At 38.4% G+C, this 19,781-nt stretch overlaps 1 protein-coding gene across 1 annotated transcript in view; it reads left to right on the top strand.

Moving 5' to 3' along the window:
• Positions 1-19,781, top strand: part of tusc3 (tumor suppressor candidate 3) — a 404,131-nt gene that overhangs the window by 126,440 nt on the left and 257,910 nt on the right. Inside the window, exon 4 of the mRNA XM_060830630.1 lies at positions 19,018-19,158. Coding sequence (XP_060686613.1) covers positions 19,018-19,158 — 141 coding nt within the window. The remainder of the gene's footprint in view (positions 1-19,017; positions 19,159-19,781) is intronic.

Genomic DNA, 19,781 nt, shown 5'->3' with positions numbered 1-19,781 from the left:
AGTATTCTTTTCCTTTCAATTACACCTTGTCCAATAAAGTGTAACTTTTACAAGTGGTGTTGGAGACCTCATGGTTTATTGGGGATGGTGTTTAGTGACTTTGTGGGGAGGCCAAGCCATTGTTTCTAACTGTGGTGTAAAGATTAGCAGGAAATGTCAAGGCACTCACCCCTACCTTGGATCCTGAAACCCTCACAGAGTAGTGGTGGACTGATTGGCTATTCAGTTCAACTCTACTTTCCCTTATCTCTTGCTACCTGAGATATCTAACAAATTGCAACAAATAAGAAAAATTCTCGGAGATCTATCATTCATGGTTAACTAAAAATGTTGAAGAGAATATTCAAACATTAGGAAACAACATATACTCCTCCAACATAGGTGGCAGGTCAGAAGATTGAACTGAATATATAAAAAAAACAGCTTTACAAACCGATAAATAAGGAGGGAAAAAATTGAGTACGAGAGAAACTTGGGCAAAAATATGAAAACAGATAGGAAACATTTGTTCAGGTGTTTTAAAAAAATTAACAATGTAAATGTTGGCTCTTTGGAAGATGATTCTGAAGTCATAATAATGAAAGATACAGAGATGGCAAAGATATATTTTGCATTAGTCTTCACTGGAGATGATGCAAGTAACATCCTGGAAATAGCAATAAATCAAGAATTGAAAAGGAGAGAGGAGCTCAAAGTTGCAATAGCCATTGAAGTAGTACTGATAAAACTGTTCAAACGGTGAATTGATAAGTTTCTAGGTCCTGATTCATTTTGTCCCAGAGTCTCAAAACAAATAGCCAATGAAATGCTGGATGCACATCCACAATACTTTGCTTTATTTTGAATTAGTTGATGCATTGGTTTTAATTTCCCAGAAATCGGATTAAGGGAAGCTTCCTTTAGATTGGAATATAACTAATGTAACTCCTTTGTTCAGAAAGGGAGGGGGCAAAGAGCAGGAAATTACCCAAGCAAATTAGATTAAAATCAATTATAGAGAAAATGTTAGGAGCTGTTATTAAATATGTTATTACTAGGCACTTAGGTGAGCTCAGGTAATCAGGAGAATCAATGTGGTTTGTGAAAGGGAAATTGTGTATAACTAACTTTGATTAGATTAGATTCACTACTGTGCAAAAACAGGCCCAACAAGTCCACGCGGATCCTCCAAAGAGTAACCCACCCAGACCCATTCCCCTACTCCCTACTAATGCACCTATCACTATGGGCAATTTAGCATAGCCAATCCACCTGACCTACATGTATTTGGATCACCCGGACGACATTCATGAAGACACTGGGAGAATGTGAATACTCCACACCGGCAGTTGCCTGATGCTGGAATCGAACCCAGGTCCCTGGCGCTGCGAGGCAGCAGTGCAGCACTGAGCCACCAGGCCACCCCAAACTTATTGGAGTCCTTAGAAGAAATAACTTGTGCTGTGGATAAAAGGGAACCAATGGATGTTTTGTAAGTATATTTCTCGAAAGCATTTGATAACATGCCACACAAAGATCATTGTAGAAGATAAAAGCTCATGGTGGAGGCAATGGCATGTTGGCATGGACAGAAGATTGGCTTGCTAACAAGAAGCAGAGATTAAGAATAAATGGGTCTTTTTCAGTCTAACAGGATATCACAATGGGTCTGCCACAGGGATTGGTGCTGGGGTCTCAAATCCTTTACAATTTCTGTAAAGGATTTGAATGAAGGGATCAAAGATATCAAAGCTAAATTTAATGATGACAAAAGATAGCAAAGTGAGTTGTGAAGAGGACATAAGGAGTCGACAAAGGGATATAGATCAGTTCAGTGAGTAGGCAAAGATGTGGCAAATGGAGAATAATGTGAGAAAATGTGAACTTGTCCATTTTTGCAGAAAGAATAAAGTAAATTATCCAAATTGCAAGATATTGCAGAGCTATAAGGGAAGGTGAGGTCTCGTTGTCCTAGTGCATGAATTGCAGGTAGCATCAGGTACATCAAATGACCAGGAATGCTAATAAAATATTGCAATTTATTGTGAGGTGACTTCAACATAAGAATAGAACATTTGTGTTTCGATTATGCTGGATATTGGTGACTTAAATGTATCATCTCTCAGTCTTCTGCATTGAACTTCAATTGTAACTTGTTTGCCTACTCCACCAGCACGTTTGAATCCTTTTTGAGTATGCCGCCCTCCTCCATTTCATAGTGCTTCCAAATTTCCAAGTTTTGAATCATCTACAACTCCTCTACAAATGTGTATCCTTACTCATAAATTCTGTTATTTTCATGATGACTGATGGCAGACTAACTAGCCCGCAGATCTCTATGTTCCCATTCCTTGAAAATCCACTGATGTTCTTCCAGAATCTGGGAAATCTTGAACATTTATGATTAATTCATTCACAATCTTTGGATGCACCCCTTGTGGAAACTCACACTCGAGCCCTCGGATCCTGGAGAATTTGTTTATTTCTACTTCCTAAAGTTTCTGTTACATTTTTCTATGAGCATGCATTTTGACTAACTGGATAAATTATGAATGGTAACTAATTACACTTTCTCATATCTAGCTTTTAACACTGATTTTGAACCCAGAGTCCATGGTTCTTCATTTTTGATCTATGCAACTGTCCTTTGCTTTATAAGGCACCTTTAAAGTTTGATCATTCTGAAAATAACTTTAATGAAAAGTAGAATGGTTCTAAAAATTACAAATGTATCAGGGAGGTTTTAGTATACGACTAAATTCCAGCATGCGACTAAATGTTCTCCTTTCCAATAACCTGCGTGTGATAATTGTGTTCCCCCTCTTTTACAGGACATTCAGAGAAGAGCAATAAAAATGCTATGCTAACCACTGACACCCACACCCCCTATATAAATTAGAAAAAGTTATCTGAAAGCAGCCACACAACATAAGGCAGCAATTCGTGGACTATGAGTATTAGCAGTTGAATCTAATAGGAATGCTTCAAATTTCATTTTTCTTAACATTACTGTAAAATTACAAATGCACACAATGTGCTTTGGGATATCAGGGGCTGGGATGAATTTTACCAGAAGTTGTCAAAGCTTCAGTTTCAGGAGTTTCATGCAGGTTTCAATCCATGTACCCTTGTGAGGTTTCTCACTATTTTCTGCAACTCACCTCATTAGCTTTGCATCATGCCTCTGTGGTGCCCTGCTAATTCTATCTTCAATTTCACCAGAGGCAGAAGAGCTTGCAACTTCCAGGAACTCCCAGGATTCTCAGAACTGGCACCATTTTTAAAGCCCTGCTATGTACCGGTAAAGTGTTGCCAACCAGGAGTTGCCCTTTATCTGGGACCTGAGAAGAGGAACCAAATGGAAATGTCTCTCAAGGCACATTGATGGTGCAGCTCCATTGTACATACCAGTGTACGTTAGGAAGTATATTGCTAGTTAAGAATTTAAATAGTGCATTGGAAATCAAATCAACTATTCCTGGAGTCATCATAATGTTAATTTTACTCAAACTATCCATAGTCCCTATCACTTAGTGATGAACGCCAATTAAAAAAAAACACCCACCAGGCTTCTGTATTTAACAAGAAAATGAATATTTGTTATGAACAATATATCTTTGATCAGTGGCAAAAAGGAACATTAATTTCTAATATTTTACTCTCCAATTTTGCACCACCTTCACTTGCTCTCTTCACAAATAGCCAGATATGCAAAGATGGGCAAGACACGGATATGAAAGGAAAAACAAACATACAGTTCAATAGCACTAGACTGGACTCAAGATTCGATGGCTTTTCTTTTGCTTCTTTTTAATTCTTTGGTAATACCATAAGATTGTTTGCACACAGATATTCAGTCTTTCTTTCAATGCTGAGAATTCATCCTTTCAATGCCTCTGAACGTGTTTTATTCCTTCTTTAGCAGGAGATTTTCAAAGAACAATGATTGAGTTACTGGCAATAGAGAGAGACAAAAAGAAAACATTTTGTTGCTTCATGTTTGCAGGTTCCATGTTTCAGCTACATTAGCCCGACACAAGCTATGATCACAAGATGATCGAATGTTGTTGTCAATAAATTGACCCCGATTTTAGAACCCATTGGCTTTGTTCTGTATGTTTTACTCTCACTATATTAAGAAAAGACTGCACTGTGAGTTTTGCTCAATGTGCTTGATCAAACATAATGTCTAAAAGTGCAGCCATCTGTTTGCATAGTCTCCATGGTTTAAGGTGGTGTTTTCCTTTTTTAGTCCCCACTCCAAAAATAAATGAAGCTAGAAGATTTTGTCTTTAGGTGCCTCTCTCCTAAGGAGAGATGAAACACCATTTCAAAAATGTATTATTACATCATATGATATATGAGGCTTAGCTCCATTCATCCTTCCTCTCCCCTTATATCAAGACTCGGAGAAACATTTATCATCTTTTCAATCTTAAACATGTTTTGTCAACTTACATTCAGGAGAGGGTATCTGCAACCATCTTGTCTTTACCAGCAAAGTGAATGATCTTTACATTAAATGGTTGAATCAGTAGACTCCATTTGAACAGTTTTATATTTTGAGTTTTAAACTTTACCATGAACACTATTGGATTATGTTCATACTCGAATGTTTCATTGTCACCAAGCTGGATATAGGCTTCAGGATTGAAGTTTCTTTTTTCCACACTGGAGCATTTCATTTGATATTGGCCATGGCTTCTTAATGTCTTACTCATCATTTTCTATAAGAATGCTCTTTACCCCAACGCACCAGCATAAATTGTTATTTTTGAAAGTTTGTTTAAACCAGCCAACACTGGTTCATTTATTTGAATTGTCTTCAGTCTCTGAAAGGATTTTAAGATTCTGCTGACCATAACACTTGACTGTTTCCTTAATAAATCTGTTAAAGATACAAGTAATGTGCTGAAGTTGAGACAAAGTTCTTGTAAAATGCACAAATTTCTAAGAATCTGATTTTTAAAATTTAGATTCTGAAACACAGAATTCTGTCAGAGCCATCACTTTCACTGTTCTTGCCAAAACTTGCCTTTGGCCTGTGATATATCCTAGGTAAATATAGGTCATTACAGCACAGTTCACTATGTCTGTGCTCACCATGATGCCATTCTTAACTAATCCTATCTGCCTGCACATAATCCATATCCCTCAGTTCCCTGCATGTTCCTGTGTCTGAATGCCTCTTAAGCATTGCTATTGTATTTGCTTCTAATATCTCCCCTGGCAACATGTTTCAGACACCTATCATCCTCTGCTTATTAAAAAAAACTTGCTTTGTACTTTGAACTTTGAACTTTAAACCTGTGCTCGCTAGTATTTGACATTTCCACCCCATCCATGTCTTTCATAATTTTATGTACTTGTACCAGGTCATCCTTCAGCTTCAAATGCTCTAGTGAACACAAGTATTTTTTCCCAAATTTTCTTTGTCTTTAATGTTATGAAGGTGTAAGGAGTACTGTACCTTTAAGAGATTTGAAAGCTTGCAAACATTTACAGAAGCATACAGTGTGCTAGAGAACTTACAATGTAATGTTTGGTCCTGCAGCTGGCAAAAACACATTCACGTTCGGCTAATCAATTGAAATTATGCCCCAAGATACTAAACTCCAATTTAGGTTGAATTTGGTATTTTGACAATATTATGACCAATTAAACAAATATTTCAAAACTCTGTCACATTTTGATGAGAAAGATGTTGAAGCCTTTTTTTTATTTCATTTAAAAAACTGGCTAGGCAGATGGAATGGCCCAAGGATTTATGGGTAATGCCACTTCAGACTAAACTGGTAGGCAAAGCTAGGTGAGGTATTTGCTGCACTGTAGGATGAGGGATTAAGAAATTAAGAAGAGGTTAAAGAGACTATTTTAAGTGCTTTTGAATTGGTACCAGAAGCATACAGATAGCGGTTCAGAAACATGAAGGAATCAGGTCAGACTTGTGTTGAGTTCGTAAGAATTAAACATAGTCATTTTAATAGATGGGTCCATACTTTAAAAATAGAAAAGACCTTTAAGGCTGTACAAGAGATTATTCTGCTGGAGCAGTTTAAAAACTCACTTTGAGAGATGGTAAGAAATCATGTGGAGGAACAGAAAGTTCAAGAAGTGTGAAGGGCAGCAGAATTAGCAGATGAATAAGTGTTGGTGCATAAGACAAGCTTCTGGCCAGAATTTCATCCTGTGAGGAATAGACGTTGGCAGAAGGGGAGATCCTACACTATGAAAGAAAGAGTAGAGAAGAGTTTACCACAGATTAAAGAAGCCCAAGAGGGTGGACAGAAGGTGAAAGGCCTCAGATGCTTTCATTGTAATTGTAGTGGGACACAGAAAATTACAATGCCAATGGTTTCAGAAGGGCACAGGGAAAAGATGTTTTCACTGTCAGAAAGTGGGACATGTAAAGTCACAGTGCTGGTTGCTAAAGAAAGGCACTATGGTAAAAGAAGGTAATCCAGTAGTGATGGTCAAGGTAATAAAGAGACCCCAAGAAGAGCCAAGGAGCTGGAGGAGAGTGCACAGCCTGGTTAGTGGCTGGGTATGGAGTTAGTACTTGATCTCTACAAAAAAATACTTCTGTGGGTAAAATTGACTCAGAACAGGGGGAGAAGGACAAGGAGTTATAATTTTGAGAGATACAGGATCTAACCAGTTGCTGATAGTATGGAATGAGTGAATGTGCACTTTTTCTGATCTGTTGCCTGAGAGTGTGGTAATTTGTGGGATAGATGGGCAGAAATGTAGCATTTCCCCTATGTAAGATCAGGTTGGAGTGCTTACTCAAGACTGATGATGTTACAGTGGGAGTGATTGACAGAGAGTAGTTCCAGGAGTTCAGTTTTTCTTGAGAATGATTTGGCAAGGTCCAAGGTGGGAGCAACATCCCTTGTTGTGGAGAAGCCCAAGGAAGAGCAAGTAACTGAGGAGTTAAAACAGAAATATCCTGGTATTTTCGCAGAGCATGTAGTACCCAGATCCCAGTATCATAAGTCATAGCATGACACAAAAACTAAACAGAAAGATGAAGGAGTTGAGGTTCAGTTCGCAGACACAATGGTGCAGGAAAAACCTGAACAGGCAGAGGGTCAGATAGAAGTCATAGAGATGTACAGCACGGAAACAGACCTTTTTGGTCCAAATTGTCCATGCCAACCAGATATCCCAACCCAATCTTGTCCCACCTGCCAGCACCCTGCCCATATCCCTCCAAACCCTTCCTATTCATATACCCATCCAGATGCCATTTAAATATTGTAAGTGAACCGGCCTCCACCACTTCCTCGGCAGCTCATTCCATACACATACCACCCTTTGTGTGAAAAAACGTTGCCCTTTAGGTCTCTTTTATATTTTTCTCCTCTCACCCTAAACCTATGCCCTCTAGCTCTAGACTCCCCCACCCCAGGGAAAAGACTTTGTCTATTTATCCTATCCATGTCCTTCATGATTTTATAAATCTCTATAAGGTCACCCCTCAGCCTCCAATGCTTCAGGGAAAACAGCTCTAGCCTATTCAACCTCTCTATAGTCAAATCCTCCAACCCCGGAAACATCCTTGCTAATCTTTTTTTGAACCCTTTCACAAAATCTTTCTCATAGGATGGAGATCAGAATTGCAATAGTGGCCTAAACAATATCCAGTACAGCCCCAACATGATCTCCCAACTCCTGTACTCAATACTATGACCAATAAAGAAAAAGCATACCAAATGCCTACTTCACTATCCTATTTATCTGCAAATCCACTCTCAAGGAGCTATGAACCTACACTCTAAGGTCTCTTTGTTCAGCAACACTCCCTAGGACCTTACCATTATGTGTATATGTCCTGCTAAGATTTGCTTCCTGTAAGGCTAAGGGACTTGCAACAGCAAGACAAGATGATAAAAGATGTATGTGGATGCGTACTCCGAAAAGGTTGCAGAGAATATTCCGGCAGGTTATCATTATAAATATAGAATCCTAAAATGGAAATGGAGACCACGGCAGGTGAGTGCAGAGGGGAAATGGGCGGAAGCGCACCAGATTGTGTTGCTAGTAGCATGTTGCTGGAGGTGTTACAGATAGCACATGAACTATGTGTAGGACGTCACCTAGGGATATGAAAGTCTCAGGCTAAGGCACAAAACCATTTTATTGACCTGGAATGCACAAAGATGTGGTTAACATTTGCCGTATATGTCATACATGCCAAATGAGAGGTAAGCCACAGGCAGTAATAAAACCAGCCCTTTTGTTGTCAATTCCCCTTTTGAAGAACCTTTCACGCAGGTTATAATTGATTGTGTAGGTCCCTTCCCAAGAACTAAAAGTATAAACCAGTATTTGTTAACTATAATGGAGGTGTCTACCAAATTTCTGGAAGCAATTCTATTACAGAGTATTAAGGCAAAAAGAATAGTAGATGAGTTAGTAGCTTTTTTTACATGGTATGGGTTACTCAGATTCAGTTGGACCAAGGATCAAATGTTACTGCTAGGCTGTTTAAGGATGATGCAGTACAGATTTGAGACTGCCCAGGATCAAATGTTACTGCTAGGCTGTTTAAGGATGATGCAGTACAGATTTGAGACTGCCCAGGGATCTGTTGTGGATTCAACCTGTAAACCTGTCTAAGTTCGTCCTGGAGATTGTACGTTTGGTAGTCTGAAATTAAAAAAAACTCTTACAGTTTAGTTTAATTTTAGTCATCCCCTTCATTTACTAAGAGCATCAGTTATAACGTAACTGATATCTATAAGCCAATTTCTAATAACCCCGGAGAGTAGGATATCGCTCTTCTTTCAAGAGCCCTGGCAGCCTACTTTGTTGTACTATCACAAACAGGCTTCCTTTATACAAAAATTTACCAAAGCTGGATTATCATGTACAGGCTTTCTTTGTACAAGAAGTTAACAAAAGCTCTGCATATTCTGAACTAGATAGATATCAGTGAAGAGCTGAAAATGTGTTGCTGGAAAGCGCAGCAGGTCAGGCAGCATCCAAGGAACAGGAGATTTGACGTTTCGGGCATAAGCCCTTCTTCAGGAAGGGCTTATGCCCGAAACGTCGATTCTCCTGCTCCTTGGATGCTGCCTGACCTGCTGCGCTTTTCCAGCAACACATTTTCAGCTCTGATCTCCAGCATCTGCAGACTTCACTTTCTCCTCGAAGATATCAGTGAAGGGCAATAATTCGGGAGAGAAATTAATTGATGCATCGTTTCGTTTCGAGGGCAGAATCAAACACTGTTATTACTTTCACAAAGGAATGGCTGTGTATGTTATCACACAGTGTCCTGTTTACAGAATCACTGATGTTAAGGCAAATGTTCTTAATTGCCTTACTCTCCCTGCCTGTCTATTTTCTAGTGTGCAGCAAATATGTTTTATAATTCAACATTACAGTTTAGTCTCTATGTTTAGGGACAATTTTTAAGGCTATAGACTTTCTCAAGGAGGTTATGGGTAGCTTGAGTACGCAGCACTTTAAATCCAATGCATATCATTGTGAATCCCAGGAAGCTTTAGAAAGGTGGCAGCAGACCTTGAAGACCATATTGACAGCATACTGTCAGGACTACTCAAATGATTGAGAGAAGGGTATCCCATTCTTATTGTTCGCCATTAGAGGTGCCCCAAATGAATCTACTCAGTTCACTTTCTTCGAGTTAATATTTGGACATGAAGTGAGAGGCCCTTTGAAATTAATTAAAGAAAAAATGTCAGGACCAATGTCAGAGATCTCACCCTTAGATTATGTATCAGAGGTGAGGAAGAGATTAAATAGAGTAGACTAAACAGCACCTAAAGAGGGCACAGCATAGAATAAAGCATGTGGCGGATAAAAGCTCTGAGACTCGGATGTTTTCTCGCGAGGATGATGTGTTGGTACTGTTTACCAGTGATAGGAGATCCCTTCAAAGCCAGGTTTAGTGGTCCCAATCAAATTGAGAAAAGGTTGAGTCAGGTGAACCATCAGGTAAAGATGCCAATTAGAAAAAAAAGGTATGGGGTATATCATATGAACATGTTGAAACCACATTATACTAGAGAGAACTGGAGAAACTGGTATTAGTTACTGCCCTGCAGAGAGAGGAATCCAATGCAGATGATGTGGATTTTGATGTGCCTCAAATAGATAAAAAAATGAAGTCCTTTAGGAGTGGGATAGTTTCCTAACCTATCTGTCTCAGGAGCATAGAATGCAGTTGAAGGGTTTGTTATTGCAGTATCAGGACATATCTAAGAATCAGATAGGGAGGACTAATGCTATTGTACATGAAGTATATGTATGGAATACTGCTCCGATTACACAACAACTCTCTCGGCTGAATCCTTTTAAAGCCAGGCAGGTCCAGAAGGACGTGGAGGCCATGCTCGATGAGGACATCATTGAACCAAGCCAGAGCGCCTGGCATTTGCCTATTGTTTTAGTTCCCAAACTCACTGATTCTGCTTGAAATATTGGAAGGTCAACGCCGTAACAAAATTGGCCTCACATCCAATTCTGAGATTGGCGGATTGTATCAAGAGAGTCGGACAAGCCACTTACATCACCATGTTGAACTTAATGCATGTTTACTGGCAGGTAACTTTATCAGAGATGGTGAAAGAAATTTCTGCGTTTGTAGCCTATTTGGGGTTACATCAGTTAAAAGTGATGCCCTTTAGAATGAAGAATGCATCTGCCACATTCCAAAGACTCATGAACAGAGTTTGGCTGGGTTAACAAATTGTACAGTCTACTTGGATGATGTAGTGATCCTATGTAAGTACTGGAAAGATCATGTGGTACAGTTTTCAGAGTTCTTTGAACGTCTACAAGAAGCAAAACTGGTAATGAACTTAAATAAAACTGAATTCGCAAAAGCGGAGGTGAGGTTCTTGGGACATAACATTGGTCATGGAAGGTTGACCCCACGGAACATAAAGATGAAGGCCATCGAGGAATTTCCACCGTCAACCTCGAAGAAAGAGGTGCTTCAACTCTTTGGACCCAGCGGATTCTATTGGATGTTTGTTCCATTCTTCAGCAGTGTAGTGGCACTGTTAACTGATTTGCTGAAGAAGAACACAAAGCTTCGGTGAACAGAAAGCTGCCAGGAGGCATTCAACCATTTGAAAGCAATATTGACCACCAAACGAGTTTTAGCTACATTAAACTTTTCAAGACCTTTTAAATTTGCCATCGATGCTAGTGACATATGAGTTGGAGCTGTACTCCTACAGAAAGATGAGGATGGAATTGAACTGCCAGTTGGTTGCTTTTCGAAGAAGCTCAACATCCATCAGAGGAAATACTCCATGATCAAAAAAGAACTGTTGAGTTTGGTACTGGCCTTACAACATTTTAATTGTATGTCATGAACAATGAGATGGAGATGGTTGTGGACATGGATCTCAAAACACTTATTCTTGTCCTTAAAGCATTCTAAGAACATATGAGATTATTTCTTTGGAGTCTTATGTTACAGACTTTTAATTTTAAAATCGTACATGTTGTGGGTCAGAAGAATATAATTGTAGAAACATTATCATGGATTTAACTGATGAAGTTTAGGTGAGATTTGTATTTAATATTTTTATATATATGGTGTATATGTATATATATATTTCTATATGCATATATGCACACAAACACAGGTATATGCGAAGAAGTTAAGGTGAACTTAGTTTAAGGTTATCTGAATGTTATGGTAATGTGTTGAAAGAATAAAAGCCATCTTTTCATTATGATGGTTCATTTTTTCTTAAGAGGTGAGGTGTAAGGGGTACTGTACCTTTCAGAGAGTTGAAAGCTAGCAAGGACTTATAGAAGCACAGAATGCTGGAGAATTACAATGTAACATTGTGTCCAGCAGCGAGCAGTACCTGGGTTGCTATGAGATAAAAACAAATTCAAATTCAGCCAATCAGTTTACATTATGTCCCAAGATACTAAACTCCAATTAAGTTTGAATTTCATATTTTAACAATATTAAGACCAAAGAAATAATCAGATGCTTTTGGGTATAAGACTGGTGAAAATTGAATAGTTGGAGGAGAACTGCCAAAAGAACAACAGGTGCCGGCTGCTCGTAATAACTCTCTGAGAGGTACCTGTCTAGAGAAGGAGTTTGCACAGAGGAAAAACATCAACACCGAACTAGAGAGCAAATCTACAGAGGAAGATACAAAGACCAGGTTCGACAGCTGGCTAATTTTGAAATTTGAATTTTTTTGATACATCTTAATGAGGGGGTTTTATCGGACTTTCATTGTCGAGGGGAAGGTAAAAGATAGGTTAGAGAGAGGAGTTGTAAATAATTGTTAATTATTTTTTGTTGAACTTTAAAAAATGAAGTTGTTAATTTTTACTTTAAATAGTGACGTTTCAGAATAGTTCTTTGCCTCTCTAATATTAACAGATTATAGTATGGGTTAAATCTTTTCTGTGTTGCAGGTTTAAGTTAGCGGGGGATGGGGGGTAACACAAATAGATTCCAATCCTGGTAAACCTCTTTTGCATCCTGTCCAGAGCCTCTATATTCTCCCTTGTGTTATTACCAGAACTGCAAATGTGGCCTATCTAAAGTTTTATACAGTTGCAACATGACTTGCCAACTTTTATACTCAATGTCCTGACCATAAGTCACTCTTGCTTTTGTAAATTTGCTTTTACCATACATATCGCTAAGCCAAGTAACCATAGTTCCTTACACAGGTCCTCTAGTTGCCTTACATATTCATCTAATGTGTTATATTATGATACTGTCTAAGTAAAATACACAGTTAGATACTTCAGCTACGATTTGATTTGTAAATCTTTGTAACATGTTCCTGCCAGCCCTATTCTGTTCCTTTGTAACATGGCTGGGCATTTTTAAACCCATATAGCATAGCTCAACATCAGTATTACCTATTTGGTGTGATGAAAGTTAATATCTCTTGAGTCCTTGATACTAATGGCACTTGCCAGTATCCCTTCAACAGATCACTCGTACAAAAGACATAGGGTACTGCCACACTTTCTCAATGCAAACTTCTAACTGACAATTTGAACTTGAATCTGTTTTTGTGTCTGTGTTTCCTTTTCTTTGGAACCAAATTGATTTATCTTGATTAGGAACTAACATCACCGGTAATCTTTAGCTGCTTTGGTTAGGTTCAATCAGGCGATTTTCTAGAATATATTGAATATCTGTTTCTGCTTGAACTTCTCTCTCTTTGCTTATCTGATAGAATGTTATTTTATCAGTACTGTCTCCTATGGCTGCATCACATGCCGACATAGTGCTTCGAGGTATATATTTACAGATTTCCTTATACTTTTGAAATAATCTTACTGGATCTTCCCACTGGCCTTCCTCTAAACACAAAAATACACTAACTGTCTCAGTATTTCTGTTGGTCAGTTGAATTATGGGAGGTTTGCTTGGTGAACTCTCTACCTCTCCTCCAATTTCACTCTTACCATTTATGTCATCCTCTATTACCCTTATAACCTGACATTCTTGCTCCTTCTTTGCAATGATATTGTGTCGAAATGTTTATATGACATAATTGATTCTCCTTCCAATGATCAGAGTATCCACCAGATACTCATTGACCATTGAATTTTACTTTCAGAAGTTCCCCCTGCAAAGGCAATTGTAGCAGTACTTAGTCTCTTGGTGAAATATTCTATGTGTGGGCCTGCCTATTCTTTCATTTTTGCTATAAGGTTTTTAAATGCTTTAGTGCTACTTTATGTGCAACTCTGAGTCTCTTTTAAGAAACACGGACTCATGATCCAACATTGAGGATGCGTCTTTTGCTTCAAGCACATTTCTTTAATCAATTTTAATGGACATTTCACCTCATGGTCATAGATTAATTCAAAGGGACTAAATCCTGTAGATCCATTTGTGGAAACTCTGGTATCAAGAAACATTAAGAAATCTTACCCTTTTCCCCACTCCTTTGGATATTCATGACAATATGCTTTAATTCTGGCTTTGAGAGGTTTAACGAAATCGCACCAAAGCTGTCTGTATTTGTGGATGTTATGCATTAGACTTCAATTGATTGATTTCTAGATTGTTGATTCTGCCCTGGAAGACTTTAGATACTAAAATTGAACCTTATTTAGATTGTAATTGCCATTAAAAGAAAAACTTCTAAAATTTAGATTGTCACAAAACCAGAATGGATGCTAAAGATGCCAGTTTGATTACATGTTGACGTTTTCTTATGACGTTTTCTGTGTCGTGTATTTTATATTCTTACACTATGACCTTACTATCTTGGCCAGGTGAAATGCCAATTACCCTTGATTGTGCTTTCCATATTCTTACAGGTCCTGCAAAAGGAATTTGAACTGCTATTCACGATATTTCCTTATGGTTTTTGGGCTAGTACCGGATTGTCCCTTCCTCACTCACAATGAGGGTGTTTCTACTTCCCCATCAGGTCTCCATTCTTAGTAGCATTGTGGAATTCCTTCAGCCTCCATTTCAGTATAAGCTGCCTGTGCAAGCTTGTTTACTGGGTCTTTTTCTGACCCTCAATTCATGAAGAAATGACAAATATTTCCTTTGAATTATTTTTGTCCTTAAGGAGTATTTCAGCTACTCTACTGTCTGTCTGTTGTGTTACTTTAAACTCTGATTATGGACTTTGTTTAACTAGCTCTCTATTCACTACACTCAGTGGAAAAATATCTGGAATTTTTCTTGTGTTCCGTCTCTCTAACTTCCCTTGGGTTTTATCTGCAGCATGGCAGAGGAGGGGAAGGGGGGTCTTCAGGGGGATTTTGTAGCTGAAGTTATAACTTTCACTACAGTCAAATCATTATCTAGGAATATGTCAACTCTGACTTAGGTAATTACTTAATAACTTTAACCACTAGTCTGGATAACGAGTAGCATTCCAATTGTATTTTGTTCAATGAAACTTCACACTTATTCCATTTACTCAAATGTTTATCTTTGATTTGAACTCTCTGGAGAAAACAATAGGCGCTAGACCAGCAAAAAAAAGTTTGTATCTCTTAATAGAGTTATGGACTTAGCTGTATTGTTTGAAGAAAAAATGATTTCTTCCCAGTTGACAAAAATGTTTTTTTCTTCTCCAGTGTTATCATCTTTTTCCAGGAGGACTGCTTGCATCCTGCCAGATCCTTAGCATCCTGCACATCACCCTGTTGCCTGATCCAATTGCGCAGAGCACGTAAGTCAGGGTGATGCAGCATACTCTGTAGGGAACACCCTACTGCTCCCAGATCTTTCCAAACAATGGAGCTGCATCTTCAGTAGCCCAATAGTCTGTTCCACCATGGGCCCTAGATGAAGCATGGGCAGCATTGTATCTGTACTGCGTATCAGTTATGGGGAGTACAATATTATCTGCTCCATCATGGTCCTTGTGTCATTCTGATCATGAGGATTGGCACATCACACATACCAGTGTCCATGCACAAGCGTTGCATGTGACTGGTAGCCAAGGATCACTCCCTGAGATGTTGTTTAATGCTGAACAACATGAAGGCTCCTTGCAGCCAATGATGAGCTGAACTTGTCAAATACCCACTTTGACTTCCATGTTAAGAATTCTTGTCAGCCAGATTGTTTGGTATGTTGGATTAGATAGGAAACTGAATGTTAATTTTAATACTAATTTTAATAATGTTCAAAAGTTGGCATTAATTTTAAAGGGCTGAAAAATGTGTTGCTGGAAAAGCGCAGCAGGTCAGGCAGCATCCATGGAGCAGGAGAATTGAGGTTTCGGGCATAAGCCCTTCTTCAGGAATGAGGAAGGGCTTATGCCCAAAATGTCAATTCTCCTGCTCCTTGGATGCTGCCTGACCTGCTGCGCTTTTCCAGCAACACATTTTTTAGCTCTGATCTCCAGCATCTGCAGTCCTCACTTTCTTCTAGTTAATTTTAAAGGGGTTAATTATAGTTTTCTGAATAAGAAGTAATACTAGGCCATATGACATTCCAACCCTTGATGTGGAAATAGTACCAATGAGAACAGAGTACTATACAATCAGCCATGTAATTAGACACAGGGAAAATAGGAAAAGAAGCTACTGCTGTGTTAGTTCTCATATTTTCAATGAGAGTCCGAGTCACGGGGCAGATTCAGGTGACCTTTATTGCGATTTACCCATCAATCATAGCACAGCTAAAAAGGTACACAGACAAAGTTTCAGAATGTCTTAACCCCCCCCCCCCCTCCCCTGGCGGTACCTCCTTTGATTACTATGAGCCAGCAGAGCTGGGTTGTCCATCTATGTTCATGTATTGGCTCTCCAGTACAGAATCTTATACAATTTAATTTTGCTTCAGCGAAACAAGAAAGAGAGGGACAAGCTTGTGTTCCACCCCTGGTCCTTTGTGATGTTTTCCAGACTCTTATCTCTCTTCTTGAAGCTTAACATTTGCCAGCTGCCCTGTGTTAACTGTCAATTAATTGAAGACTTGCCTATTACTTCAGGACCTTTAAAATTCTTCAGTGTAAGGCATACAAAAGAATATTGATTTTTGATTAGTTTCAAGAAAGTTATGTGGTTACACCTAATATTAGAATTCTTTAGCTATCATGTTGTGTCTTAATGTGTTCACTCAATCCACATCCATTTCCTGCTAATCTCTGTATTCATTCCTCCCTATAACAATAAAGGGGGTTGCTTTTATTGCCTGAAACTGGTTTGAATCTTTTCCTTCAATGTTTTTCTGGAACCAATTCAGATCTATAATTATAATTAGTGATTAAACAGCTAATTAGTTTGAAATGTTCTTATCTATGCATCAGCTGCAACCTTGAGCTGCTATTATTATCAAATATGAAATGCTATTATCCATGTCTTTGCAGAATTGCTACTGTTCTACTATATTAGAATGTTTAATATTATTATATATGTCTAATCACATTCAGCAATCTTGAAATGTTCCTGCCAGCCCTATTCTGTTCCTTTAGCCACGGAAGGCACCAGCCATTTTGTGCTCAGTTATGGGCAGCCCTAACATGCTGTAAAAACAAGGACAAGCTGTAACAGAGGAGAGAAGAGAGAATACGCATTTAAAATGAAATAACTGTGTTAAGCAGAAGTTTGGTGCTATTAAATGGAATGGAAAGCTAAAGATAGGGTTAGGTCAGAGATGATAAATTAAGCAATTTTACTATTGTTGCATCATTTTTGCTGAAGCAGACTAGACTAATGAGCATATTTAGTAAAAGAATCTCTGGAAAATCTGTGCCGTCAGGTCTGCTGTGAATGGGTTTTTCTAGGACTGTGCAGTTTGGGTAATGACTGTCTCTGGAGAGCTTAGATGGAAAGCAGTTGCTAATGAACATGGTTTCAGAGGGAGCAAGTGAAAGATCATTCATTCCAGAGGCTGAATTACAGACCTTTAGAATTTCACATCCTGTCACAGGAGTGATATGTGTGCTTATGATGACATAACAGACCTTTGTGTCAGTGATAGAATCCAGCTGAACAGTATGGATACAGACCCTTCAGTCTAACTGTCTTATGCTGACCAGATATCCTAAATTCGTCTAGTCACATTTGCCAACATTTCACCCATGTACCTCTAAACCCTTCCTATTCATGTACCCATCCAGATGCCTTCTAAATTTTGTAATTGTACCAGCCTTTACCACTTCCTCTGACAGCTCATGCCATACATGTGCCACCCTCTGCTTGAAAATGTTCCCCCTTAAGTCCCTTTTTAATCTTTTCCCTCTCACCTGAAACTTATGCCCTCTAGTTTTGGATTCCCTTATCCTGGGGAAAAGACTTTGGCTATTCACCATATTCATGTTACTTATGATTTTTATCAACTTAGATAAGGTCATCCTTCAGCCTCCGACACTTCAGGGAAAATAGCCCCAGTGTGTTCAGCCTCTCCTTAAAGCTCAAACCCTACAACTCTGGGGACATCCTTTTAATTCTTTTCTGAATCCTTTCAAGTTTCACAACATTTTTCCTATAGAAGAGAGACCAGAATTGAACGCAGTATTCCACAAGTAGCCCAGCCAATGTCCTGTCTAGATGCAACATGACCTCTCAACTCCAATATTTAATAGCAATGAAGAGAAATATACCTTTTCAATTTGAAACACATTTTCATGTAAATACGTGTTTGAATTATTTTGATTCTGATTTTTATTATAGTCAAGTTTACAAATAATGAATCTTGTTGGCAATGTTTTCTCAGTTGCAGTGTTGTGAATGAGAGGTACTAAAATAAGCTAATCTGAGTTAAAGATGATGGTGAAATTGTAGATCCTTTTTTAAAAAAAAATGTGGTTGCTGGGCATCTTGATATAGAGCCTGGAGTTTTGACTGTTGACTGAACAATAGTTGATTCAGATAAAAATGACTATTTAATTAGAGTCAGAACACATTGGTTTGATGTTGCCATGAACTGTAGCATACAATGGTAAGAAGATCTTTTGTTCAAAGTAGAAGATAGGATTGCATTAAGGGTTGGTGCTGGAAGCAGAGATATAACTATTGGGGATCTATGTGAGAGTAAACCGCAGCTGTCCTTTGGTGAAGTAGAAGTTAAAATAGAGACTATGCAGTCCGACTTATCAAGTCCATTGGTGATTGGAACCCAATGGTTTATCTTATTAACTTAGCAAAAGTGGAAGATGAAACTATCCTTTCAACACATTAATAATGCAGGAAAAAAGATTTGGGAGGCATAGTGATCTCAGCCTAGTGTTATTAGCTTTGTGTTTTAAGATGACACCTAGTACAGGTCTCAGAATATTTTGAGTAGCAGAATAGTTAAGTATTGAGATTTACTGAAGTTAAGGGATTACGATTTTCACTTACCTACAATCATAATCAACATCTTTCCTGTAAAAGTCATAGTGCTGTTTTGCACTGAATCACTTTTTTCATTTCTTATGTAGATGAATTTCATTTCTTCTATGGTATCTTTGCAACTTATATGATGATCTAAAGCTGTATTGCTATCTATAAAGGTTTTCCATGTTTGAAATACGACAATGTGATATACACAAATTGAGGGAGATAATTAACATTTCCAGGCACTCTTTCTTTCTTTTGCAGCTAAACATGAATTCTGCCCCAACATTCATGCATTTTCCACCAAAAGGCAAGCCTAAGAGAGCTGACACCTTTGACCTGCAGCGAATTGGATTTGCAGCTGAGCAGCTTGCAAAGTGGATCGCTGACAGAACTGATGTGCATGTAAGTTCTTTGACAATGTTAAATAAAGTAAATGCTTGGCTCGTTTAATTTTAGTGGTATTAATGCTTCACTTACAATGTTAATTTTTTTAATCTTTGCTGTTGATATTTTATCAAATGTACTGCTACTTGTGCAGTGCCATTCAATAGAGTTGATAATGCTGCATTTTCTATGTTGCCATCAATTTTTTAAAGAAATAATTATTTGGGGATGTGAGCAGCATCCTGTCCCTTGTTGCGTACAAAAAGATGGTAGTGAGCCACCACCTTTAACCTCTTCCTTCCATGTAACAGAGGGACTTCCAGGATGAAGGAATGGTATAATATTTTTAACTCCGGGTAGTGTGTGACCTGGAAGAAAACATGTAAGTAGTAGCATAAGTTTGCATCTACTGTACTTATCCTTCAAGGTTTTAGAAGTCACAGGTTTGGTAAGTGCTGAGAAGGAGCTGTGGAGAGTTGTTACAACAACCACAAGATGCGTTTTGTGGTTTTCTATATGTTAGCCTATGTTGCATACCCAATGAATTTCAGGTTCTTGTGCAGACAGATGTCTTGAGGTTTATGAGAAACACCCAACTATTTGCATAGCTACACTATTAGACTTATACATAGTCTGGGTTC

This window comes from Hemiscyllium ocellatum, chromosome 1, assembly GCF_020745735.1.
Source record: "Hemiscyllium ocellatum isolate sHemOce1 chromosome 1, sHemOce1.pat.X.cur, whole genome shotgun sequence".
Lineage (NCBI taxonomy): Eukaryota > Metazoa > Chordata > Chondrichthyes > Orectolobiformes > Hemiscylliidae > Hemiscyllium > Hemiscyllium ocellatum.
Note: the sequence above shows the minus strand (reverse complement) of the source record. Positions and strands in the feature narration are given on the sequence as shown.